The sequence below is a fragment of the Corvus hawaiiensis genome, chromosome 4 (genome assembly GCF_020740725.1).
Source record: "Corvus hawaiiensis isolate bCorHaw1 chromosome 4, bCorHaw1.pri.cur, whole genome shotgun sequence".
In the NCBI taxonomy this organism is placed as follows: domain Eukaryota; kingdom Metazoa; phylum Chordata; class Aves; order Passeriformes; family Corvidae; genus Corvus; species Corvus hawaiiensis.
This window is the reverse complement of record NC_063216.1, coordinates 69,332,968-69,359,757: the sequence shown is the minus strand read 5'-3', so window position 1 is coordinate 69,359,757 and position 26,790 is coordinate 69,332,968. Positions and strand designations below refer to the sequence as shown.

General features: G+C 38.5%; 1 protein-coding gene across 1 annotated transcript; it reads left to right on the top strand.

Moving 5' to 3' along the window:
* Positions 1-810: 810 nt before the first annotated feature.
* On the top strand, positions 811-26,790 carry GNAT3 (G protein subunit alpha transducin 3). Its single transcript, XM_048301538.1, has 8 exons — positions 811-928; positions 8,367-8,409; positions 12,387-12,528; positions 15,924-16,081; positions 19,785-19,913; positions 23,991-24,120; positions 24,324-24,477; positions 25,158-26,790. The coding sequence occupies exons 1-8, from the start codon at positions 811-813 to the stop codon at positions 25,346-25,348; spliced, it is 1,065 nt and encodes a 354-aa protein (XP_048157495.1). The 3' UTR covers positions 25,349-26,790.

Sequence of the window (26,790 nt, the reverse complement as noted above, 5' to 3'; positions counted from 1 at the left end):
ACATCAGTGGGGAGAATCTGACCTGTGTCCTTTCTTACATAAGAAAAGGTGTGGTGCTTTCAGCCAAAACTGATAACTGCTAATAAATTAATTTTAAAAAAATGGAAAAGACTCTGACATTAGTCAAGGAATGTCTGTGCAAAATTATTCCAAAGATGTTACAAATTGTAGTAAGAGGTCCTTTACCATTCCAAGGAAATAAATGTACTTGCCATAATACAAAAATGCAGCAAATATTCTGCGTGCCAGTTAATAGATCAAAAATAATCAATCAAAATAATAAATTAAAAATGTCTTGACTATGTAAATTCAAATTCTGTCCTTCAAAAATAAAGGATACATATATTTAGAGCTATGGGCACCAAGAAAGATGAAAACCAAAACTGTACATTTTTTCTTCTTTTTTTGCTTCAGGGCATCACACTGCCTCACAAGCTGAAAATTTTACTCTGTATTATTCCCAATTCTGTTGCCTCAAGACATTTTGCGCATTTTTTTGGAGTGTGTGAAACAAAACCTCCCTGAACAAAAAGAGAGATCTATCCATACCTTGGTTTGATCTTGAATGGATAACTTTAATTCTATGACATCATAACAGTACCTTTTTGTGTGCCTATGTAAATCCTTGTCTATAGCATCTCCAGGTCATGTGACAGGTGAAAAAGGACCATTTGATTTGAAGGCTGACTGGAGAAGTCAAATGGGATTTTAAAATTTTCTTTAAGCACAGATGGTTGTCCTTCTGAATTAAAGCAACTGGTCTGATAAGAAGTAAATCAGCTGCATAAAGAGAATTTTTAACATCTCAAGATGGGCAGTGGAGCCAGTTCAGAGAGCAAAGAGTCAGCCAGGAGATCCAGAGAACTGGAGAAGAAACTCCAGGAAGATGCAGAGAGGGAAGCCAGGACAGTCAAACTGCTACTCTTGGGTAAATAGAATTAAAATTTCTCATAATGCTTTTCCATTGAGGGGTTGTTTAGCTCTGGAATTACATTTCAGTGCAGTGAATTTCTCACCTTTCACTATTTTATTTGAAGAAAATGTAATATGTGTTTAAAATGTTTTCTGGTTGTGGCCACTTATGAAGTCACAAGGAATAGGCTGGAAATGGCCATGTCACTGGATGTATTAAATTTCAAATGTTATAAATCCTTGACTTTGAAAATGTTTGAGAAATGAGAACCTGCTGTTAGAATAAATGTTATGATACAAACTTACACAGAACAGAGCAGACTTTCTTCATGGATCTATATGCATTCATTTGCTGGAAGATTAAGTAGGGTAAGTGGTTGCATAAAAAATCCACAGGTGTCACAAGGTATTGATATTGTTTATCTTGCAAAGTGTTTCACTCCATTTTTTAAAGAAGCAGAAGGTGATTTAGAATGGCCTTTTTTCATGTATAATGGAGAGTGGACTGAGAAGTACTGAGCTTAATACAGATAAATATTCTCATAAACTACTACTTCTAATCCACACTATGATCAATTTATTAGCAGCCAGGAGCTGTAGTGGCAAAAGAAAAGATATTATTTTTCTTGATACAGCTTTATTCTTGTCTATTTTTTCCCATGGCTCTGTGCAGCTTACAAGAAATATCCAAGAGCACATTGACATCACCACTGTCTTAATATTTTTCTTTTAACAACCTCTTACAAAAGTTAAAACTGGTTTCTCCCAATGAATAGAAGAACAGTCTTTGATCATTCAAATGTTTCTCTTTTTGCTTTCCTTGTAACTGCAGTTCTTGCAATTGCTTTTAAACTGACATTTATTCAGACATAACTAGATCTCTTAGATAAAGTAAATCAACTCTGTTGTTTTGTATCTTATGAAAAAGGTCTATTTATACCTGTTAAAAATCAAACAATTACTATTCAAAAATAGAGAAGAACATGCAGGTTTCTCAAATAATAATATGAAAACAGAAGTTTGATACTCTTTATTTGCCATCAGTATTTGGATTGTGGCTCACAAAACTTTTCAGTCTGGTTAAGAATTCAAAGATTTTCTGTGCGACATTAGTATAAAATATTGCCCCTAATGAGGAAAGCTTAAATTGGTCAAAAAGCCCCAGAACAATATTTTAATTTAAAATGTCATAAATTTAAAATAATTTCTATTTTTTGTTATGAAAAGGTATTGTGACATTGAGTTAGAACCAGGATCCATCTAATTCAGCATCCTGAACCTTATCCATGAGGAAGAAGTAAGAAATCCTTTAAGAGGAATGCATAGGATAAAGAAGAATTTTCCAGATAAAGAGAAATTTATAAGTTAAGCAGTTTTATCTTCAAGCTTTTATGCCCTTACAGTATTACTGAAGACTGTTTTACACCAGGATATCAAGTAAATTACCCCCCATACACACTGAACATATGTATGTATTTAGAATTAAGGACTTTAGTTTTAAATGTTTCCTAATGTATACAATCAGTCTTCTTCTGACACTATTAATATCAGCCTTGAGACACTTTTAGTAAAATACTTTGAAATTCAATGCAAGCTACATGAAAAAGACTTCTATTATGTTCATTTCAAACCTGAATATATTTCAGTTTCATTAGCTTTCCAAGCACTCTTCATGCGGCAAGATGATCATTTGGATCTGAAATACTTCTTTATAGATTTTAAAATATATTCCTTTACTTACATCACACATGATAAAAATTCAAATTTTTGAGTGGGTAATGTTTTGGAAGGCTTTTTTTCTCCTGAACAGCAGATTGGAAAGTCTGGGTAAAAAGCATATTGAAGAGATAAAAAAAATATAATATACTAAATAACTTGAATTTTCTTGTTCTTAAAAGAAATGAGAGGTGAATAAACTGTGAATCTGGAGCCTATTGCACGACCAGAGTGACAGTTTCTCTTGAGCACCTGTAACCAGAGATTCAGAAGCAATGTGCATAAGGGGCTCCATACCACCCCTTCCACAGGGGCTGAGTGAAATGGATAGATAAGAAAGGATTAAATCTACTTTATTCAGATTTGTTAACTTTCCATACCTCCAAGACGATATCAGAAATGATATAAATTTTAGACTTCATAAATCGAGGGCAGCTCTATTCAAGCCAGCCTAGTCCTAGCTTTCTGTTCAGTCAGACTTCATATTGCCTTTATACTGCATACTGGATGTCATAATTTCTTTTTGCAGTAGGCAGATTGGTAGAAAATAGAAAAAAAATGAGATGTATATCATAACTTTTTCAGTGTAATCACTTTTTTCCTTACACTTAAAATGTAAAAAACAATGTATTCTGACTATTTTCTGAGAGAATTATTTAAAATCTAGCGTGATCTCTCTACAGCCTCCAGTAGATCCCTTTCCAAAAAATAGTAATTACATTAAGAAAAAAAAAGGCACCATGTTTGTTTATATGAAGCTCAATGACCCGGGCAAACACACTATCTGGGTTGAGATGATTTACAGTTTATATGATATGCACCTATAAACTGGGGGAGGAGAGAAATCATGTCACTTTCTGATGTTCGTCACCAGTTGTCCAGGAGCCAAGAGGGTTAACTCCTCTATGTTATGTCCAACATGTCCACAAATCTGGTCTCTATATATTTGTACTTCAGAAAGATCAGGTTGTTTTATGAGTCTGGAACAAACTCCAAGAACTCCACAGTGAAAGCTTTGTTTCCTTTGTATCAGGACCATATCTGGCCTGCCACATCACATGTAGTTTATATGCTTTGCAGGATGCCAGCTTTCAATTTATAGGTGTGCAAAATACAGTGCACATTCCAAATATGGCCAAAACAGCTGACGCTCACAGTGATGTTTCACAGAAATAAGAACTTATATTCAGTTTAAATAATCATTAAAATTTTAACTTACCTATTTTCAAAGTATTACTCCATGTCTTGTCCACAGTTTTCAGTGTTGGGACAAAAGCCACCCTTAATAGAACTGGTTATCCTCATCTCACTTTACTCCCTGTGGGGGCACAACTCACACAATTTAATTTAAACATCTGCTTCAGGGGAACAGAAGTTGAAGATGTTTGGTTTAGGCTTAGTAGCAAATATTTTTTTCCACTGACTATAAGAGGTCTCTGGTAAGTAGTCTGAATGTAGAAATTTATAATATAGATATTTAAAACCAGTTAAATTAATCAGTAACTGTAGTAGTGAAGTTTAATTTCCTGTTATTAAAATCTAGCCTGGAAACATAGGCTTTGAGCACAAAGACAGACCAATAATCCCATTGATGGGAATATACCGATATTCTTTTACGGAGGGTGGGACATTTAAGGATTTTATTGTCTCAAGAGGGTTTGATCTTAGGTTTTTTCTTCAAGTTTCTTTCTCTCATAGAGTCTAGTAAGAGGATCAGGAAGATATGATTTCCTTTCTAGTTCACAATATCCAGAGTTCTGAATGGCACAGACAAGGCTCAGAAAGGGGTGTGGAACATTTTCTTATTTTAATTTTATTATTTTCTTTTCCTGCTTTTTGCTGATTTTTGTCATTGTCAGTGGGTTTTCTAACAGGTTTCAAACAAAGTATTCAGTAGGGATTTTTATTTCCTTACATTTAGTTCTGGAAAGTTTCCCAAACGAAACCTTTCCTTCCACATAGATAATAACTGTGAAGAGATAATAAGTCTTTATCTGAGTCACAAAAGCACCTTATTATATAAGAATATATATTCTTCAATGTCTCAGCTGGTGCTATCTTGAAAGCTTGTACTGTCCGCAACTGTTCAACCAAATTCTGCTTAGAAAAACAATAATGTCAAGTTACAGCTGAGGGCCTGGGTTCTGTTTCCCCTTGCATTTGAGAGATTCTCACAGGGCTTCAAGGCACTTCCATTTTTTTTTTCTATTTCTGCTCTCTATATGCCTTAGTGTCCTGTGGGAAAGAGGTCGAGCAGTCCCAGAGCAGCAGGGAGATTTGTGTCCAGCTGCTGGGGGCCAGCTCCTTTGCAGCCTTACAAGTTCAGGCCCAGGGTGCCCAGAATCATGGTAGGCTTGGGAGATGGTGGGATGCAGTTCTGGAATACCCAAATCAAGAAGAGATGCAGGTTACAGCCAGCCAGAGCTCAGCACCTCACTGAAGGTGAATGTGACATGCCCTGTGGCATGGTGGATGTGATCTCTGGGAAGAAGTGTCAATCTTACTGGTGGGGGGGGACATCTTTCAGCTGCCAGGAACAGTGTCAGAGTTTCAGGCATTGACTGAAACTTTTGTGCCAGTATTTTCTGTGCAGTTATCCATGTCAAGGAAATAGAGACAGAAATGAGAAGTAAATTTCAGCTAGACCATAAATATGTGAAATATAAAATATGGCTATGACATATTATCACTGGTACCTATCAGGTTGAGCTATAAATCTTCACAGCTGACAGAGTTCTTTCTGTGCTTCAGGACAAGATTGTTTGTCCTAAGTTCTTTGATTAAAAAATCTGGGCTTGAAGAAGATGCCTTCAGCTCCCTGCGTAGTCACACAAGGTCTTTTGTGATACACTTTTTGCCACTATTTCTGCAAGTAGAAATCTACTGCTGAAGGTGGAAATGCAGCCCTGTCCCTGATTTCCTGCAGCAGGGACTGGCCAAAGGAGGAGGCTGCATGGTAAGGGAAGTAACAAAGAAAGCAGGCACAAAGCAAATAGTTCCTAATCTACTTCCTGGGGTGAAAGTGCTGCTACAACTAAGATGATACTCCATGGTGAAGCCAAAGTCTGAAAGTCACCTGTTGTTTACATAAAAGCATTATTGGATCATAAATTAAAGATGAGCAGAGGTAGAAAAATGCATCTAAAATATATCAATTGTGTCTCACTCTATTTTAACACTGTCTTTCAGATCTGGAAGAGAAGTTAATTTCTATATTATGTTTCCTGGCATCTTTCCATAAGGTGAATGCAGGAGTTCTCAGTACAGCCTCCTCTCTTTCCCACAAAAAGTATAGCAAACACTACCTTGCTGGCAGGGATTTACCAAATTCTTCAGATGGTCACTGAAAGTATAATAAATGAACTACAACAAATTTGCATTTTTTCCAAACTGTGGCAGATGGCAGCATCAGCCCATTTTGCATGGGCTTGTTTTTCTCTCTCACTTTCTACCATTCACATCATGGGTTTCAGGAAACGCTTTGAGTATGGTTTGCTGTCTTTTGTGATTTGAGTAAATTAATCCCTGTCATTTGAATATTGTTACCTTTACAAAATGTGTTTGGAAATTCTGTAATCAGTTTTTTCCATTCACTGAGAAGTCCTAGGTTAAAAAACCTAGGCCTCAGATTTTGTTTTTGTCAGAATTATTTGACACCATACTGTGAGGGAAAAGGTAATCTACAAAGAGAAAAGCAGTGATGAATCTTTTTGTACTCAGCAGAGTTTTTGATGCTGTCTCTTGCAAGATCCTTCTGGCTAAAATGTCCAGCTCACACCTGGATAACAGGGCTACATGATGGGTGAGCAATGGGCTCACAGGTCAGGCACAAAGGTTATAGAGAATGGGGGAACATCAGGCTGGTGACCTGCCACTTGTGGGGTTCCACAGGGCTCCATCCTCAGCCCAGTTCTCTTCAGCATCTTCTTAATTGACTTGGATGCAGGACTTGAAGGAATACTAAGGAAGTTTGCCAACAAAACTAAATTGGGAGGAGCTGTCAATTCCCTCCAGGGCAGAGAGGCCCCAGCAAATTAGAGAGATGGACAATCACCCACCATATGAAATTCAACAAGGCAAAGTGCTGGATTCTGCATCTGGGACAGGGCAACCCTGGATGTATCGACAGATTGGAAATGAGAGGCTGGAGAGCACCTGTGGAAAAGGACCTGGGGATCCTGGTCAATGGCAAGTTGAACACAAGTCAGCAGTGCCCTGGCAGCCAGGAGGGCCAACTCTGTCCTGGGGAGCATCAGGCACAGCATCGCCAGCTGGACAAGGGAGCACAAATTCTTGTAATGAATAGTTCATTCAGTTTCCTAAAAATATGACAAATATTTGTCACCTTGAGTACTGTGTGCAGTTTTGGGCAGCACAATAAAAAAAGGTCATCAAGTTATTAGAGAGCATCCAGAGGAGGGCCAGGCCGAGGGTGAAGGGTCAGGAGAGGAATGGTTATGAGGAGCAGTTGAGATCTGTTCAGCTGGAGGAGACTGAGGGGAGACCTCATTGCAGTCTTCAATGCCCTCCTGAGGGGAAACAGAGGGTCAGGTACTGATCTCTTCACTCTTGTGACCAGTGGCAGGACTCAAAGAAAGAGCATGAAGTTGTGTCAGGGGAGGTTTAGGTTGGATATCAGGAAAAGGTTCTTCCCCCAGAGGGTGGTTGGGCACTGGAACAGCTCCCCAGGGAAATGGCCGCAGCACCAGCCTGACAGAGTTCAGGAAGTGTTTGCACAATGCTCTCACGCACATGGCATGATTCTTGGGGAATAACCATCCCCAGGACCAACATATTCTCAGATTCTATTAATCCTGTCCCATGCATTCACAAAATTAAATCCTCTCTTTAGATGCTTTCAAAATCCATCTCTTTTTTGGCAGCTTTTGCCAACCCCCATGATTCTCGCTGACCGAAGATGATAGTCAACTGTGTTGAATTGCAATGGAGACACTTTGCATTGTGATTACTCACTTTCCATGAGATAAGAGGGCAAATTAGTTGTACGTAATCTGGCCAAACCTATGCCCTAGTTCTTCAGCTGGCTGTGTAAGCAAATGTCTGCCCCTCCTCAGCAGCTGTGGGGTTATCCTGCAGAATCATCCCCAGCTGCTGCATTACTCTGCAGGTTTCCCACTTCCAGCCACACTACTTCATGGCAGAAGACCACATGGCAGAGGAATGACAAAAAAAACAGTGTCAAGACTTTTGATCATGTCCTGCCTTTGCATCATGAGCTAGACCACATGCAAGTCTTTACACTCTGGTTTTCTAGTCGCTCATGGAAGCTGGCTAAAGGGAATGGAGGTGGTTCATTTGGCTTACAAAAGGTCATAATACACATTAAATGAGCAGCTACAAATCAGGTAATAAATGGGACACTGTCAGAGGCTGTACTTTGTACATGTTTTCCTGCCTATCTGCCAGAGATTAAATCAAAATATTATCCATATTTTATTTACTTGCTAATTGAAAATTCTGTAATTTTCTCTTAATTGACTGAATATTCAGTTATTTTCAAGTGTCCCTTTCCTTTTCAGTATTAATACTTTTACCAAAATTTTGTTCTTTTTAAATCCAAATGGACATTAGGGAGGGTTTATACTTAGTACAGTGAGAAACTAAGACATCTGTACTTCTCTTCCTAGATAGAAAATTCTGTGTTCCAGAGAGTTATTTTTAATACTTGTTTCTTATTCATCTATCAATCATATCTTCTCAACATTCCCCTTCTGCAGGTGCTGGAGAGTCAGGAAAGAGCACTATTGTAAAGCAAATGAAGTAAGTATCTGAATATGCATAGCAGTTGTTGAATTTGGTATTTGTAGTGTATGCTGTCTAGCTAATGTCCTATTACAATGTTTATGCTTATTTGAATAACATGCAAAGAAACATCATTCAAATCAAGTTCCCATTCAGCCACACAATAAAGAAAAACACAGAGTGAGTGAGACACACAGGTGGATTGGTAGTCAAATCTGACTGACCAAATCATGCACTGGGCCCACACATGGAGACCGGGCAATCTGCTTCCCTGGCTTTGGTGGGAGTTCCTGTAGTGGGAATTGGACTGTGTGAGACAACCAGTGATGGCAGATCCACCTGGCAGACCCTGTCTCCAGCAGACACCTATGAATGATGTTTGCTGAAGATCATCAGACCAGCCATGCCAGCACACTTGTGCTGGATACCCTGGCATGGATCTAATGATCTATGGCTTGGGAACCATCCTGAAGCAGAGAGAGCACCACTTCATCTCTGTATTAGCCCTCAGTTAATTCATGTCTACCCCTGAATCTTTTGTTGAACCAATGTAAATTAACAACATCCACAGCATTCTACAGCAAGTAGCTCCACAGTTTAATTACGCTTGATGTCAATCATGTCTCTTTGTTCAATTTTATTTTGGTGTCTATTAATTTTGTTTGCTTTCACTGTATTTCAAGAGAAAATATCAAAATATTCCTACTGTATGAGAGAACAGAAAATTTTCTTCCTGGGTATTTTTTGGGGGTGGGGTTAATTTGGTGGCATTTTTTTGTTGTTTCATTGGGGATTTTTTCCCCCAAATTGGCTTCTATAGATCATTCTTAGTCTCCAGAGCTCCTGCCAAGATTAAAAAGGTCTCCTACAGGCCAGGTGAGAACATATTTAGCCACCAGCCTGCACAGTGAGCTGCTCCTACCCACGATTCCATGGGTAGGAACCGATGTAAGAACTGATTTAGCAAGAAAATTATCAACACAAAAAGTTTTTATACAATAATCACTCTGGGAAAAAAGACCCAGGCTGTGCAAGCTCAAATGCAGAAACCCCTGTTTGAATTTGGACTGACTATCTGGTTACAGAGATATTGTGTGTGCATCATAAATCTACAGCAAGAATACTTGTAGTTTGTTCAAAGGGCACAAGGTGCCTCACAGATTGAAGTCAGGAGCTTCACTTACCCTGACTTCAGAGGAAGGTCAAATCTCTCTACCTGTGTGTGTGTGCTGATTTACAATTTACCTTGACAATATTTTCGTGTATAGTAAAACAGGTCACTACTAAATTCATTTGTGTTCTTCTTTTAAGGGTAGCCAAAATGCTAATTATGTATCTGGTTTAAATTAAGAATCCACCTAAATTCAAGGGACCAATCTTACACCCATAGCAAAAGTCCTCCTTTGCTGCACAGCCTGATAAAATATTGCTGTTGTGTCTAGCCTTGTTTTCATAGAGAGGTCCAGGTCTGATTCCTAAACCTGTCCAAATAGAGAAAAAAATTACACAGGGATTGCAACTGTTTAGATTTGACCCTACTTTTTAAGCACCAATCTCTTCCTGTGTAAAAATAAAACAACCTGTTTATGAAATCAGTAATACTATTCTGAACTTAAGTTCCCCTTATTTGTTATCTTCACCAATGCATTTTAAAGAGTTGAGTAAAAAAAGTCATAAGAACAAATTTCTACTATTTAAGCAGCTCATTTGTAACAAAGCAGATTCAGAACCATCCATCAAATACTTTGCTAACCTTTTTTTTCCAGTTAAATAGTAGATAAATTTATTTCTGGTTTGAGTTCCATTCAGGAGACCTCCCTATTCAGCAAACCACTGAGGTGTATTGTGCTCAAAGGTGCCCCAAGCAGGAGCATATTAAAGATGTTCCTCTGAACTGAGCACTTTAAAAAGGCTGATAAGATTTAACTGCATGGAGGAGGGGGGAACGCTGCAAAGTTGAGAGTTATATTTAAAAACCTGTGGATTTATGAGCTGTCAAATTGATCACAAAACCAAATTATTTTACAGGAAAATGGTTCCAAAAAATTGTATTTGTTCATATAAAATGTCATCTTTCTGTCACAACCAAGAACTTCTTTTTAACAGATTTTTTTCTGTTAAAACCCCCAATATTAGTTGTTAATTTTTTTTTCAGTGAAGCATAACATTTTCTAAAGAACACTGATGATGGCTTACAAAACAAATAATTTTACTGAAAACACAGTTTCCACTAAAATCATAGTAATCTTACTCTTAATAACATAACTTTCTAATTAATAAATCTCTTTTTTTCCAGTCTTAATCAAAGTTATATCCATCCACTAAGCTTTACAAAATATCTTCTGATACTCAAAATACAGACATGCTGCAAGGCCCTAAAAAGATGAGGATGGTTATGACAGTTACTAAAAAGGAAAAATAAAAACAATTCCTGGAACTCTGTGCTTCTAACTGCATGCTTTCCAAAGTGTGATCTATCTTTTTTAAAACCAAGCTGAGTATCTTTGTGCTGTGCTCTTAGTTCGTAGTATGAAGCTTGTACAAATATTTCAGTGAATGAAAAGTAGGAAGCAAAATATTTGGTAATTCATCATGCCTGTTGAGACTGAATCAAAGCCACCTATCTGATGAGAAGCCCTTCTTTTGTGAATAAAACCCCAGAAGACTGCATCCATAAAATGGAGAGGTCTCTGCTCCATGAGCTCCTCTTTTTTCTTTCTCCCAAGTTCAATAGAATTCCTTTGAATCTTGCAGAATTCATTTGAATTCATGATGAAAACAGCATTCAAAAAAACAAAGCTTCAAAAGAGAGTTCATAGATTTGCTTGGTCTAGAACTGATTGGGAAAACATTTTAGAGAGCCTTTTTTTCTACAGATACAATTCCTACAGGCACAGGAAGGCAACTTTTGAGTTTCCTGGCATCCACAAGTCAGAGAGATGTTAAGACACATGAGTTGTCATCTAGGTTTTGTGCATGTGTGTGTATGTGAGTGAATTATTTTCTGACAGGGCTGAGTTGGCTGCTTGGGTAGCTCTGACCAGAGTGTATCTCAGGCAAGATGGGGTAAAACACCAAACCCCAAAGCCCAGAAATTCTGTATTTAATAACCTGGCCTTCATCTCTGACCAGCTGAGGTGAGGAAGAACAGAGCCTTGGTTCCAGCAGCAGCCAAAGCAGTTTGGTGTTTGTTCATTGAGAGCACACCAGGCCAAAGTGGGTGAAGATTTCATCCTTTTTCACAACTCATGGAAAAAGATATAATCTGAATACTGGTTTGGAGAACTTTAACCACATGCCATCCTCCAGTCAAAGAGGATTATGAAATTCTAATCCTTCTGTCAGAATTAGATTACTGAAATTGATTACTAAGGCTCTTTACCCTCTGGAGTAAAATGTAGGTCTCCAAAGCCTGGAGATAATAAGAGTAAGACCTTGCTATAACTAGAAACTGTAGTTGATGTACAAAAAAAAAAATTAAAGATTTTTTTCTTGTTTTGTTGATAAGTGCCTCCCAGTGTTGAAACATTTTTGCAGTAATTTTTCTATCTAGGTAAGATTCTGGATAAAAATGAGAATGACTGAACAAGCAATGTGACAGCCCATTACTAAAACAGTAGTTTCCAATAATAAAAGATTTGGGATCTAAGTATGGAAATGCATCTTGCCCTATATCTATAGGGATGGGCCTGGATCCTGTTCCAGACTCCTACCTTATCTTAAGTTAACCCAAAAGGGGGGAAAAACAGCATCTGTTCACTCAGACTGGGTACAGAGACTCAACCTCACATAGACAGAAACTTCTACTGCCCTGTTCTAGCAGAATAGGCAGATCAACCATTGATAAATGCTTTTACAGGGGCCAAACATATTCAGTTCTTTCTCACACTGACCACGAAAGCACCTGTTCCAACATTGCATTGCTTTCTTTTTTTTTTTCTTCTTTTTTGCAGATGTATTCCATAAACCTTATTTTTTTCTCTTTTTTTCACCAGGATCATCCATAAAGATGGTTTCACCTACCAGGAACGCCTGGAGTTCAGACCTATCGTTTACAGTAATGCAGTGCAGTCTATCCTTGCTATTGTGAAAGCAATGACTAAGTTAGGAATCAGTTATGAAAACCCTGCTAGAATTGTGAGTATGACACCCTTTCTCTCGAAATAGGCATTGGAACACATTTTTTTGTAATATAATTGTGGAGACTAGTACAACAAAGAGGATCCAGTAGTTTCTATATGACAGTGGAAACTGAGCACCATTTGAGTCACATGTGACAAGATGTCCTTACTTATTTTAATTTTCTCATTAACTGATGCCTGAGGTCTAACCTTTGCATAAATTCCCATTTTGATTTTTACAAAAGAAATATTCAACTTGCCAAAGACATTAAAAAAAAAAGAAAAAGTAAAAACCAGAACATTTTCTTAGCTGATAGTTACTTATTTATTGCTATTGGGAAATGTAAAAAATATTTTCCTTTTATGACCAGCCCTTGGGGTTCAGCTATGTAAGGAAAGGTCATGTAGACATGTTGGGAGCATTCCAGTCTGGCATTGCTCCTGGAGCAGAGACCTCCCTGTTGTGTGGATGCAGTGCTGGCACACTGGCACCTCTGGGAACTGGAGTCCAGCATTCCTGACACAGTCAACAATCCTCTGCACAGGCACAGGGAGGCAAAGCCACAGGAAGAAGACCTGTTTTCTTCTGTCAATCACGCTGAATTTTCAAGGACAGAAATAAAGGAATAACTTTTCTTCTCCATGCAATTATTTAGTCTGTTAGCCTGTAACTCAGATCTTGCTGAGAATTTCTCAAATGCCTGTCAGAATATCAGTTGATTCCAGTTTTGGCAAATTCTACCTAATCCCTAGAGGTTTATCTTGGAGAGAATAACATCTGCTTATCTGAAAGAGCTTTACTTGTTCCAGAAGTCTACATTTCATTATAGTGACATGTGGTACTTTGACCTAAAAAATGATAAACAAAATCTTCAGAGGTTACTAAAGCTCATACAGGCATTTGACAAAATAGAAATTAAATATTTTCCATGAATGCAAGTCATTCAAACAAATGTAACAAGGCCCAGAATCAGCAGACAGAAAATAGACCAGTGTTAACGTGCTGTACTGAGCCATCAACCAGTCTGCATGGCCCAAGCCGTGGCTACAGCTGGACCTTGCAGCACTGGCCATAGGTCAGGCCTGGCTCAGCCCATGGTATCCATTGGGTGGTGCAGACTCTGCCACCTGTAATTAAGATATGCTCTCCCTGTCCCCCAGTATTTCAGACTCTTTTCTCAGCCCTGCCAAATTTTCTGAGATATCTGTACAGGCTCCATCTATGCCAGTTTCATAGACAGTCTTTTCAAAGGACTTCACAGCCTGGAGAACTTGTAATACTTAAAATTAAATAACTTAAATAGTCCATTTCTTAGCATTACATATAACCAAATGCAGAAAATATAACTTTTGTAAGTTTATCATTTATAGCACAGTCAGCTCACTCTTGCTGTCACTGCAGAATGGGCCTCTAAGAACACAGCTGAATACAGCTGTGAAGAATATTTGCAGTGCCTGTCTTCTTTTCGCCAAGAACCACAGAAGAGCAACCTGGATGTGATTTTTAGAGAAAATAGAAATTTTGATCACATTTATTTGAATTGCCACTAAACACTGCCCTTTCTTCCAAAAAACCTCCAAAAACTTAGCTTACATGACCCTTAAAATCATAAGCCATTGATAAGCTTGGTTATTTTGATATAAGCTTTGATTTCAGCCAGACTTTGTTTTTGTTGTATGTTCTAGTCCAGATTTAGCTGCTTAAAATCATCTAGTTCAAGGATTGGGATTATCTTGGTCCCAAAAGCAATGTGCTTATCCATGTTGCAGGTCTGCCTGCAAATACATCTTACTGGTACTGAAAGGGCCTTAGCACTTATTTAAAGAACATCTGTTCTGGAGAGGGAGGTAATTTTTTTTTCTAAAGCATCACTCCAATCTGTTTTTAGTATGAAAATTATCTGAAGTCTTTGTAAATGCCAGAGAGAAACAAAACTTTGTACATGTTTGTGACAAGTTCAATCTGCTGCTATCTTCCTTTATTATGTAAGCACGAAAATCCACAATTGCCACCTTTCACATAATAATCAATAAACATTTACCCTCTACACCTAGAGACTCTGAGCTCAAGGCTTCTCATTGTAGGCCATTCAACCAGTCAAGTAGGTGGATAGCTGCAATCATTCCGTCATATATCATATCTTGGAGAAGAGAAAGTTCCAGCTCTTATCTTGCAGCTGAACTAGTGTGCACCCTGGATTCAAAAGTGGATCCTCACACACAGGAGAGAGCGTGACTCGCTTCTGCTGATCCCAGCACTGCAGGAGGGCATGGGGGTGTAAATGGAGCTGGTGTTTTTTCATGCAGAAGGGAAATTATCCTGCTGTCCTCCTCCCTCCTACCAGTGAAGGCAATTCACTAGTGGTTATTTCCCCTGGTTTTTTTTCCCTCCATGCCTACTCAATTTCCCTTTTTTCTTCCTCCATGCCTACTCAATTTCTCTTTCAGAAAAAATGCAGTGTTTCATTTTTGATCTGTCTCTGACTTTTATAGTTTCCATAAACTGCAATTCCTCTTGAGACATAAAGATACAGCACATTCCTAAAATAAATTTGTGAAAAATTTTTGTGAGGATGTTTCCTGGTTCTGAATAAAACATACTCCCTGCCAAAACAGTGTCTGTCAGAATCCATTTATGCTTTTGCAACTATTGACTGCAAGGCACCTGAATTGTCTAGTTCTACAACTAGGAAGGAATTATATTTTATAATTATCCCTTGTTGTGGCAGTGTATCAAATGACCCTTTAATCATGGTCTTTATTTACAGTAAATTCCTAAGCTGTTAACTACTGAAAAGAAATATTTTTAATGAAATAGATTATTAAAACTCTTTTTTTTATTTGACTACAAAAGGAAGAAATCACAGAATAATATATTTTGAGATTTTATGCTGTTACAGGTTTCTGCTTCCCTACATATGGGAAATGACTTCACTAGTTATATTCACTTTGTCACATTTCTCACTGTGGCCTAAAGCTAGAATTTTTTTCTTATAGATACATCCAAAAATACATTTAGATTTAGATTTCTGCATTGATATAGTTATAATAAGTTTTAACTTTAAATGTCCTTTTTAATTTAGCTCTTGATACCCTATTACTCTCTCTTAATATAAAAGCCTTGCTTTGAGGTTGGACTATTTGTAAATGCTGATGGCAAAGTGAAACGGAGCCTTTGTGTGAACCAAACAAAACAATAAAAAGATGAAAACTCCATCACAATTTAAGCCTAACCTAAAGGGAAGTGAGCTTGTAAAACGATGTTTACATGCACAGGCGAGTACAGCCACCTGGAAAAAACAGTGAAAATGAGAAGTTTTGCCCCTGCAACTCATTATAAACCAAGCACATCTTCAAGCAGGTGAAGGGGCCCAGCGCGCTTGCACAATATTTACTGAAATTTCTCCTTAGGAAGATGAAAGGAAGCTGTGTGCCATGGCAACAACTCTGGAGGATGGCAGCATGTCTCCTGAACTCGTTGAGCTCATCAAACAGCTGTGGTGTGACGGCGGGACCCAGGCCTGCTTCGCCAGGGCAGCAGAGTATCAGCTCAGCGACTCGGCTGCATAGTAGGTGACAGCAGCTGCTGAACAGCTGGCTATTGCTGCAGCAAAACTGTCCCTCCTGCAGAACAGCCTGCAACAATCATTGCTCATCAGCCTGAAAAAATGAGGGGGTTGCAAAGGTTTATAATATATCAGCAATGTTTAACTGGAGGAAACAAGTGAAAACAAGGTTTCAGAAAAAATTTGTTTCTGTGAGTTTGTTTGAACAGTTTAAAAAAAAAACCAGTATATTCTCCCTCTGGGTATTTCTGAGATTGACAAATAGAGGGAAAGGTGACTTGAAACAGCTTAGGTTTTTACCTAGAGTGAGTCTTTGTATATATTGCAAGATACTAAATATAAGTCTGGAGGAAACTATAAAAACTTTCCTCTAAACTAACCCGGCTGCATGGACAGGTGTTCCCTGGGCCATTACCATCCCAGCACCCAGCTGAGCCAGTGGTGCTGCAGCTGCTCCAGCCCCAGGTCCCTTTCTGAGTGCTGGGAAGGCACCAGACAGATAAGCAGGGGACTGACTAGGGCTGCTCAGCCCCGACCCCACAAAGGGTCACTGTCCAGCTGGGGCACATCTCTTACCTCAGATATAGTCAGTGAGTTTAGACTTTTCAGCTGCTTCTGCAGCTGTTCTTGCAGGCTCCAGTCCTGCTCAGCTGCCTTGTCTCTCAGCTCATACACGGCCATGAAGGGAGGTGTCACTAGATCAGAGTCTTTTGAGAGTGCTCAAGTCTGACTCCAGACTTGGGGCAGAGGTTCCTTCCAGCTGAGGTCCATCTTCTGAGATGGGGAGGTGGAGGTCTCCCTGCTGTTCCTGCAGTTCCTCCTACAGGCTGAGGGCACCTGCAGAGGGAAGTCTCCCAAGGTGTTGAGTGTGCCTTCTACATGGCAGGGAAAGAAAGGCATGGCTGGAGACTGGACTTCAGGGGACAACCTGAAGGCCTCCGTAGTTCACTTTTTGTAGGTAGTGGAGGGAATAGGCAGAGAAAATATTACAAATTCTTCATCTCTTTGTATCTTCCAAGCAAGATTGAAGACCTTTTGCAAGATTCCTAAACAAAGAAAATATTGCCTGTGTTGATTTGTGCCTAATTTGACAGTATTTTATAGCAGCATTGGTTTCTGTAGGAATAGTACAGAGCAATTTTTTTCTAACATACCCATTCTGACAGGTCCCACTGCCATTCCCATCACTAAAAGCCCTTAACAAACCAGTCATAATAATTAAAAGGAAAACCACCTCTTAATTAAGAAAAGGAAAAATTTTAAAAAATTGCTTGTTTGCCATCTAACACTCTGCTGTGTACACTATGCCTGGCAAATTAGGTTTTGTTGCCTAACAAAGAAGATAGAAGAATCTAAATTAATTCCATCTCAGTGTTATTTTCTTGAAAATCCTGCTAATCTTCTGTCTTCATCTTTTGGTACCTGATGCTTCTAAAATTCTAGCCTTTGGCTCTGAAGCATTAAAATCAACTTAATATTTTCCCTTACTGCTGGGCTTCTAATGATCAGTTCAAAGTCAGCTACAGTCAATCAACCATCTAATGCTGCAGTTCAATTTCTTTTAAACCCCAAACCCTGTTTCTCAGCTCCTGTGAATCAGCTCCTACAAAGAATATTGATTGATACTGTGTAAACTCTGACTTTCTGAGGTTATCTTCTCTGAGATTTTACTTTATTAATTCATACTAATGAAGTTTGATCACTGCCTTTCCTTTGTATATTTTAATTGAAAAAAAAAAAAGTTATATCTTCTGAATGATAGAAAAATCCTGTTTGTTAAATTTGGCTGGAATTTCTCCCTTAGACTCACCTGGAACTAATTCTGTTTTAAAATTTAATGATGGGTATGGAAGGGGCAAGATTGGGATTATAAACTGTGGCTTTAAATGTCATTGTACAGCTACCAGTAGTACATGGTGCATCTTGCTTTTCAGTCAATTGCCTCTCAGAGTAAGAGTCCTGTCACCTCATTCAAGCCAAGGAAAGATCAGCATTTACTGACCTACCAGTTTCCATTCCCTCCTTTGCCAGTGAAGAGATGGTCTGCAGTCTCCCCTTGGAGCTACCTACAGCTCTAAGAAGAGCCTGGAACTGCCTCTTGCTCCATTAACTAGATAATTAACTTGGTCTAATTTTTCATGCAATTACAATTGGCTGTGCTGAATTGAATTCAGGCATTTGTGTCTAAAAACTATCAGAACTTCATTTTATATTCAAGTGTTTATTTTAGTGCTTATATGCTTCATAAATAACAAAATGTCTTTTGTTCCTGCCTTCCACAAAGGTGAGCTGAGATGAGTTTGCCTCAGGCCCTACTCAGAGAAACAGAGCTATATTGCTTTTTTTTTTTTTTTCCCTTTCCCCAACAGATTGTTTCCTGGACTCAAATAATGGGAAAACATTGAATTACTCAGATCAAGTACAACACCCCTTGCATACAGTTTATTCAACTTAAAATGAGAAAATCCCATTTCCAATCATTACTTGGAAATATCTGAATGAAAGATTCTGGCTTTTTAAAATTTTATTTGGTTTCATTTTATTCTTCTATTTTTTAATCTTTTAAAATTACAGATCTATTAAATATTGCAGACAAGGATGATGAGCTGTGAGGTTTATTTTGGAAGATTCTGGTTAAACTGAACAGCAGCACTACCTGCTGGGCAGACTTGGTGTAGAGAGGAAAAAAGAAGGCAAGGAGCCTAATAGACATTAGAGACACAGTGTCTTGTTTGTCAGAGACACAGGGCTACTAATAGGAAGGTATCAACTGGGACACTGAAAATGCTTCAGCTCCTGGTGGGGTTTCTTGCTTTTGTCTTTCTTCTCTATTTGAATACCAGTAGTTAAAAGGTAGGAAGTTACCCAGGCATCACCTCTTTTCCTTTTGCCAATTCATAACCTCTCTGCACAAATTCCTAGACCATCCAATAGGATTCAGAAGCTCTGCCTAGCCATTTAAAGAAAACTGTGTGCCCCTAGAAGAGACGGGAGAAGGGTTGGCAAAAACATGTTTCAGAGATCTGGTTTGGGTTCTCATTTCACGCAGATTTTATCTCTGTATACCAGAGATATTTTATTTCTATAAAAGCAGGTAAGCCACAATTTTCCAAGGGCTCATCAGAATACCAATAAAGGGATCCTCACCTTCACAGAAGATTTTGGTTTTGACTAAAAAATACATTTTTTAAAATCATCATGTACCTTCTTGTTAATTGAGAGGTCTAGAGGGAAAATAGCCCTTAAAAGTGAATTTCTCCAAAATATTATGCCCTCCCTTTCACTTAGGAAGGAAAATACTGTTGCAACCCATCTGACAGGCTGAGGTGACTCCTGATGCATCTGCTTCTGAAGGATGCTCGTGGTTCTTCCCCTGGGGTGACAATTCCCACTTGCTGAAGAAAAGCCAAAACCTCTTTGCTGACAAGGTGGTCTTAAAGCATCCCTAAGAGAAATAAGGATTTCCCTCAGCTGAAATCCTCAGAAAAATGTTTATTATGTGCAAATAAATTACACTTCTATATGCAAGTAGGAAAAAAATAAAAGGCTCTGTATTGTAGAACTCAGATGCATAAGAACCAAGAGTATTGTGTTTAAATGTGTAATTTACATTACATATTTAAAAGTGGATCAGTGTGGAGGAATTATATAATGGACATTTCACTTTTTGGATTCATCAACCACCATTTCTTTCTTACTCTCCTAGTTACCTCAACGATTTGGACAGGTTGGCAGTGCCTGACTATGTCCCTACTGAGCAAGATGTCCTGCACTCCAGAGTGCAGACAACTGGGATTATAGAGACTCAGTTTTGTTTCAAGGATTTAAACTTCAGGTATGAAAGCCATATTTGACAATCTTCTTGGGGTTTATCTTTCTTAAGTATTTTCTTCCAAAGGTATTGACCTATTATAACACAGGTAATCCCATTGTGATTCCATTGAACCCACTCTTACTTAACTTTCTTACACAGCTGAAAAAGAAAGGTATTTTACTATCAGTACTCCAACTTTGAGCATATAATGGACTATTATAAATGGTCACAGAATACCAGGTTCTAAAAGGACATTTTTACATATGTAAATGTCTAAAAAGCATTAGTTATATACTGCCATTTGAATAATTGTGACATTTGTGAAATATGCCTACTTAAATGTCCTTAACAGCATGCAAAAACATTTGATGTCTACTAATTTGCATGCACTCTCAACCTTTCACTCTTCTTTTGAGAATGGAAATAGCTGCTCTTAGCACTGGAATGCACTGCAGTTGGCAAAAAAAAAAATTCTGTCCCATAGGAAATTTCAGCATTATCAAGCATGCTTTCATGCTCATTTAAGATGAAAACCAAAATGTCCAGAAAAAAGTTTTGAAAATAATGCCTCTGAGAAATTTGACTGAAATATTTTACACTTTCAGATACCCAAGATCTTGTTATGCTTGGTGAACCAATTAAAAACATCTAATTGCATGTGAAAATGGATTTGAATGAATTATGATTGTCTCAGTGTTCTATAATGCTTTTGTCTGTGGACTGAAATCCATTTAATTCTTAATTTAAAGGCTGGGGCGCACATTGAGGAATGCAGTCTAGACAAGACACTGCCTGTAGAGAGATTCATCAAGCATGAGGATTATAACTTACACTTTTCATTTGGCTTCTTTCTTTCTCCGCATGTGCCAATTAAACATTCCCCAAACCATCTATGCTACCACACAGATGCTTTAACACAACAGAAGTTGCACATACAAAATGAGATTCTGAAGCAGATGTCTTACAAATAAATTATTGTTATCTATCAATATTCTGGTCACTCATGAAGATTCAGGAGTTGCCCACAAATGGTACACTGCAATGTCATAGACATCATCTTCTTTTTCTCTGATTAACATATTTCCAGACAGCTTTGTACATTGGAAATTTGAATGCCTTCAGTTACAATCGTAGTTCGTGTAAGAAATAAATTCAGGGTGGAGAAAGAAACCATCAGAGTGCAAATCCTTGTTGACGTGAGTGCTGCCAGTCCTGACATGAGAATATCAGATTAGTGTTTAGGTCCAGTTGAAATGTTGCACAACTGAGAATTTAGTTACCCAAGTGTCTGCAAACAAGACAAAGGCTCTTAATGCCACCACAAACACAGACCCCACCGATTTTACCCTCTCTGCTATGCATCACGGTAGTGTTATGTGAGTAAATTCATTGGTGGTTTCAGGCAGTTGAGTAATATTAGGTAAAACCACTACAAAGTAGTCGAGGGGTTTGAGCCGCTAGAGTGGTGCAGAACAATTATAAATCCATGTTAACCAGCCAGTTACCGCTACTTTGCATTGCCATAGCAATGCAAAACAGCTGGAGGACCCTGATATCTCTGCAGCAAGTTTGATAAGTACCATAGAAACATCTATAAAGAGAGGAACATTTCCACATTCAGAGTGAGTTTTGGCTGATGTGCTGATGGGGCTTCAGGTCACAAGCCATACATGGATACAAAAAATCCGTGAACAGATGCCTCATTCACTAAACACTGATCCCTTTACTGAACTGAATGAGGCAGAAAATATTTTGTATCCATTAAGTAAAAGTCTAAACCCTGGTACTGCTCCAGGAAACTGAATTACACTTGCACAGAAAACATCGATTTTTATTTGCTCCTTGCTTAGTGGTTAATTTACTGGTTTAGTGCAATTTAGGTTCCATGTGCTCTTCAATTTATTTCACTAATGTTGACTTAGAGCTCAACACATATTTAAATGTTTTTAAAAGAAGGCCTGGTCTTCTTAGGTCCTCTTCTACTGTCCTTTCTATTGGTGTGCTAGGAAGAGTTTGACTGAAAGCAGGCAAACTTTATTTTAGGCTTCAGGCCTCTCTGTGTGTACCACTGACTGAGTATATGGCTAATGCTATATCTGCAGTTAAGTTTTTCAAGAGCAGTTCTAGGAAAATATAGAGATTTCTAGACTAAACTACTATCTTGGTAAAAGAAGATCACCTCATTTTCTACCATTCATGGAGGGACTTTGATTTTATATGTGCACATGTTAAGTTCTGGGCTGAGAAGAGAGAAGAAAACTAAGGTTAGTACAACAAAAACTGCCCAGAAGCACTGCCTCTGGCCTTGGTCTTGTCCTTTTTAACTGACTTCTCCTGAATAGTGAAAGGGCCATATTCTAAAATCTCACAGGAAGTGAATACTGATTCATATGATTATGTATTCTAAACCAAAATTTTCCTGAAGACTAAATTTTGAAGGTTTTAAAATTTTTTTTCCTGCCATAACCCTGATGTCAGAGTTATACACCACAAATCAAGAAAGGCATGTAATCCTAGGTGACTTTTGGGCACTAATCACAGACAAAATCGAGATAGTTTATTTATGACCCCACTCTTAAGTAGACCTTCTGAATTCAGTGAAGATATGCTTGGAAGAATGCCATTTTTGTTGTCAAAATCTTGCTCCACAACAGCTTCCTGATTTCCAAAATAATTCACTTTTGTAGACACCCAATAATCAAAAAGATGAAATGTACCAGAAAAAAAATGATTGCTCCTCAGCTGCAGAAGCAGTTCATTATGAGCATCGGAAAGCATTTCATTTTTTCTAAGAAGGATGAAAAATTATAAAAAATAAACCTTTTTTAACATTAACTGCACTGCTGATGGTGAAGGAAACAGAAGATTAAGATACTGCAGAAAACAATGTTTCAGCAACAAATTATTCTTTCTCTGCTTACTACTGACATGATTGTTTCTTACTGAATCCCATTATATTCATTGCTATAAGAATTGAGTTGTGTTTAATTTTCGGATTCTGCAGGATCCAGAGATCTAATGCATGTTCTTGAAGGAAAGGGTAATCCAACAGGGGATTAAGTTTTACAGTATTAAGTTCAACAACAGGCAGCACAGGGAAAAGTCATCATGCACACTAGGAACAGAAAACCTAAGGGTAGGATAAATTTGATTTTTTATGCTTTGCCTGTTTTCTAATGCACTTGAAAAATCTTCAAGTTTGGCACCTTTTGTTCCAGAAAAATAGTGAAAAGAAAGCCCTAGCCCTTATTACTGAAGAACTGCAAATGTAAGTGGGAGCTCTGGATAGGCAAAGCACAACAGTGGTAGCTTTAAGAGCTCCGGCTCAGCTGGGCCCTAACCAGGTCCCTGCTAGGTGTGCTCAGCTGGCTTTGGATCCCATATAGAGTCCATATAAAGTCCATATGACACTACCCAAAGATAGTAGCAATTCCTGGCAAAGGAATTCCTGGCGGAAGGAAATAAATGCCAAGAAGGACAGCCCTCCCATTCCCTCTGCACAAAAGAAGGGATTCCTGCTCTCCAGGAATTGCTGCTTAAAGAGCAGCTGAGATGGACAAGGAACATACCCTCCATCCTCCACAGGTGTGGTGCAGGTTGTGTAGTGGGCTCAGTGATCACACCAGGGCAGTGAGCAGATGGCAACAACTATTCATACACAAACAGGGCTCAATCCATGACTGGCCTCCAGTCGTGCGTCTTATTGATCAATATGTCAGCGTGCAAAATCGTGAAGTAGCAAATGACACTGGATTTGAGGGTCTTCTATCGATGTCTCAGAACTCTGCCCTGAATAAATCCTTGCCTGCAGGTCTTAGTCCTGCCCTGAGCCCCACTTCCTCAACACAGAGTGCCACCTGGAAGTACTGGATATTTTTCCTACATGCAGGTATTTAAGCCTTTATGTTTCATTTTATACCCACTACAAAGCCAGGAGTAACAACACACAGCCCTCCTGGACTTGTTGGGATAGAAACAGACCAATATTTGGAAAAGTTGGATATTTTTCATTCATCTCCATCTGAATGCTGTGCATTAAATCATAACTACATCCTTATTAGCGCTTTACATTGTACATATGTTATTTTTCCTGCAAAGGATGTTTGATGTGGGTGGACAACGATCAGAGAGAAAAAAGTGGATTCACTGCTTTGAAGGAGTTACTTGCATCATATTCTGTGCTGCACTCAGTGCCTATGACATGGTTCTGGTGGAAGATAAAGAAGTGGTGAGTCAGAACAGACAAGCAGCCCTTTTTTCTTCTAAGTTTAATGTACTCTCTGATGGCACATCAAAACTATTCCCATTCTCTGATAACCATTTAAAGGCTATTACGCTGTATTGGTTCTTTCCAGTAAAGAACATTGCAGTAAAAATGACATATGGGGATGAGATTTGTCAGTCTCATGTTTACCTTTTGCATCTCAACAGAACAGAATGCATGAAAGCCTTCATCTGTTCAACAGCATCTGCAACCATAAGTGCTTTGCAGCCACTTCCATTGTGCTGTTCCTAAACAAAAAAGACCTCTTTCAAGAGAAAATAACAAAAGTTCACCTGAATATCTGCTTTCCTGAGTATAATGGTAAGTTTGGAGTGTTCAGAAGAAAACACGTTTAGATAGTAAGTGTAGGCCATGCATTAAAGACTGAGACTTTGACTCATGTCACCTATATATAACCTTTTAAATACTAAGCCTCTTATCTGAGCATCTTCTCATGGAAGAATGGTATGAGACAGACACAGCCAGAATTCAACTCATCTCACCTACTCACCATGTTTATCCTTCATGTCTCTCCCTGGAGATGCTCATTTCTGTCCATTGGTGGTAGCCTAAGCTGAGCAATCTAGAAATTTCAGATGACTGAAGGGAACTGTGATGGACTCAGCCAGTATTTCAGTACACATCAGTATTTTATCACTCACACACACACACCACAACTGAATCCAAGATTTTTGTCCCTAATTTAAGAACTCATTCCATAAGGGAAGTCTGTCTCTTTTTCTGTGTGACAGTAGTGCCTACTGGAAATAAAAAAACCACCAGATGTTCCCAGCTGATGCAAGAGAATATATAAGGCTATGTCAGAAATTACCAGAGAAAAACCAGTTTAGATACAAAATTTTCATGCCTAATTCAAGGAGTTAATTTGAATAGAAAGAATAGAAAAAATAAAGGCAGGAAACATTGTTTCTTGTCTCTGCAGTTGTGAGGAAGTACCAGTGGAAATGCGTCTTCTTTTGTTTTTCTTTTCTTTCCACTAGGACAAAACACATTTGAAGATGCTGCAAATTACATCAAGAAACAATTTCTAGACTTGAACATAAGGAAACAAGATAAAGAGATATATTGTCACTTGACCTGTGCCACAGACACCCAGAATGTCAAATTTGTTTTTGATGCAGTCACAGACATAATAATCAAAGAAAATCTGAAAGACTGTGGGCTTTTCTAACCATTCATTCCCTTGCTCAGAGCCTCAGTCCACTTTCCTCTCTTCGTCTGATGTGCTGACTGAAGTAAAAAAAAAACTCCTCTAGGTAAGAAACAATATCAATTAGGCACCCATTAGCATCAGTTGAAGCCTTGGGTACAGCCTGAGCATTGCAGACCAACACAGACTTTCCATATATCATAAGAAGATTGAACAAATTGTTCCTGTTCTACAAAGATGCCAGCTGCTGATAAGTCCTACTGGAATTAAAGTCACATTCCTATTTAAATCAATATCATAGATTCATAGAATTCTTTGGTTTGGAAGTGACCTTAAAGACCATCTAGTTCCACCCCCCATGCCATAGGCAGCAACATCTTCCACTAGACCAGGCAATCAACACTTTTCAGGAAACTGGGGACACCTCAGAATTCTGTGTCTTCTAGTGATGGGATGAAAAAAGATAATATATAACAGACAATTGACTTTTATTTATAATTGAGATCTAAAGAAAACTATAGCATTTAACAGCACCAATACATAATTTACATTCTGTTTCATATTCGTGTTACGTAAACAACTAAAAATGACATGCTGTTTATTCAACAAAAACAGCCCCCTCAGAGTTAGATGGTGTATGACAAAGAGCAGTGCAAATCTGAATGTTTAATTATACTCTTTTGTTAGAAGAGATGAGGGACCGGTACATAAAAACTGCACACATACAAAATTGACAAATGCTGCTATCTGGTTTGAGAAAAATTGAACACAGTAAGATGAAGGCAAGTTTTTAAATCCCTAAGGAGAGTAAAAAAATTATAATAACTGTCAGTTCCTGCATAAGCCACAAAGGCAAGTTGAAACATTTTTTGGTTTACGATTAAATATGAGACTTTCTTAAAATGCTAATAATAATCCTGCTCCTCAACAGGAGTGGCAGCAGTAACTTCTACCCCTGCAGAGCAGATGTAAACCCACCAGTTCTCATGGCAAAAGCACATCCTTGGAACTTTGGCACAGGGCACCTTTCTCTACACAAAGATCTTTCTAATGCCGAACTGTTCTCCCTTAACTCCTGTTGGTTTATTGTGACTAACTACAGAAAATATTTGACTCTTTTAAACAGACTGGGGCTTTGTCCTGGTTTCAGCTGAGACAGAGTTAATCTGCTTCCTAGGAGCTGTCACAGTGCTGAGGGTTGCATTTAAGTGTAAGAATAATGATAGCACATTGAACTAAAAGTTGTTGCCCAGTAGTGCTGATCCTACATCAAGGACTTTTCAGTGTCTCGTGCTCTGCCAGCGAGCAGGTGCACAAGATGCATGTCCAGGACAGCTGACCTGAACTGGCCAAAGGAATATTCCATAACACAGAACATCATGTCCAGTAAAGAAATTGGGGTGATTGGCCAGGAAGGGATGATCACTGCTCAGGGACAGGCTGGGAATAGGTTAGAAGGTAGT

Bases quoted from the DNA above. Each gene is read 5' to 3' on its own strand.
- GNAT3 (XM_048301538.1), top strand. From the start codon at position 811: ATGGGCAGTGGAGCCAGTTCAGAGAGCAAAGAGTCAGCCAGGAGATCC. The intron at 929-8,366 runs GTAAATAGAATT...CCCCTTCTGCAG, and splicing joins AGTCAAACTGCTACTCTTGG to GTGCTGGAGAGTCAGGAAAG. The intron at 8,410-12,386 runs GTAAGTATCTGA...TTTTTTCACCAG, and splicing joins ACTATTGTAAAGCAAATGAA to GATCATCCATAAAGATGGTT.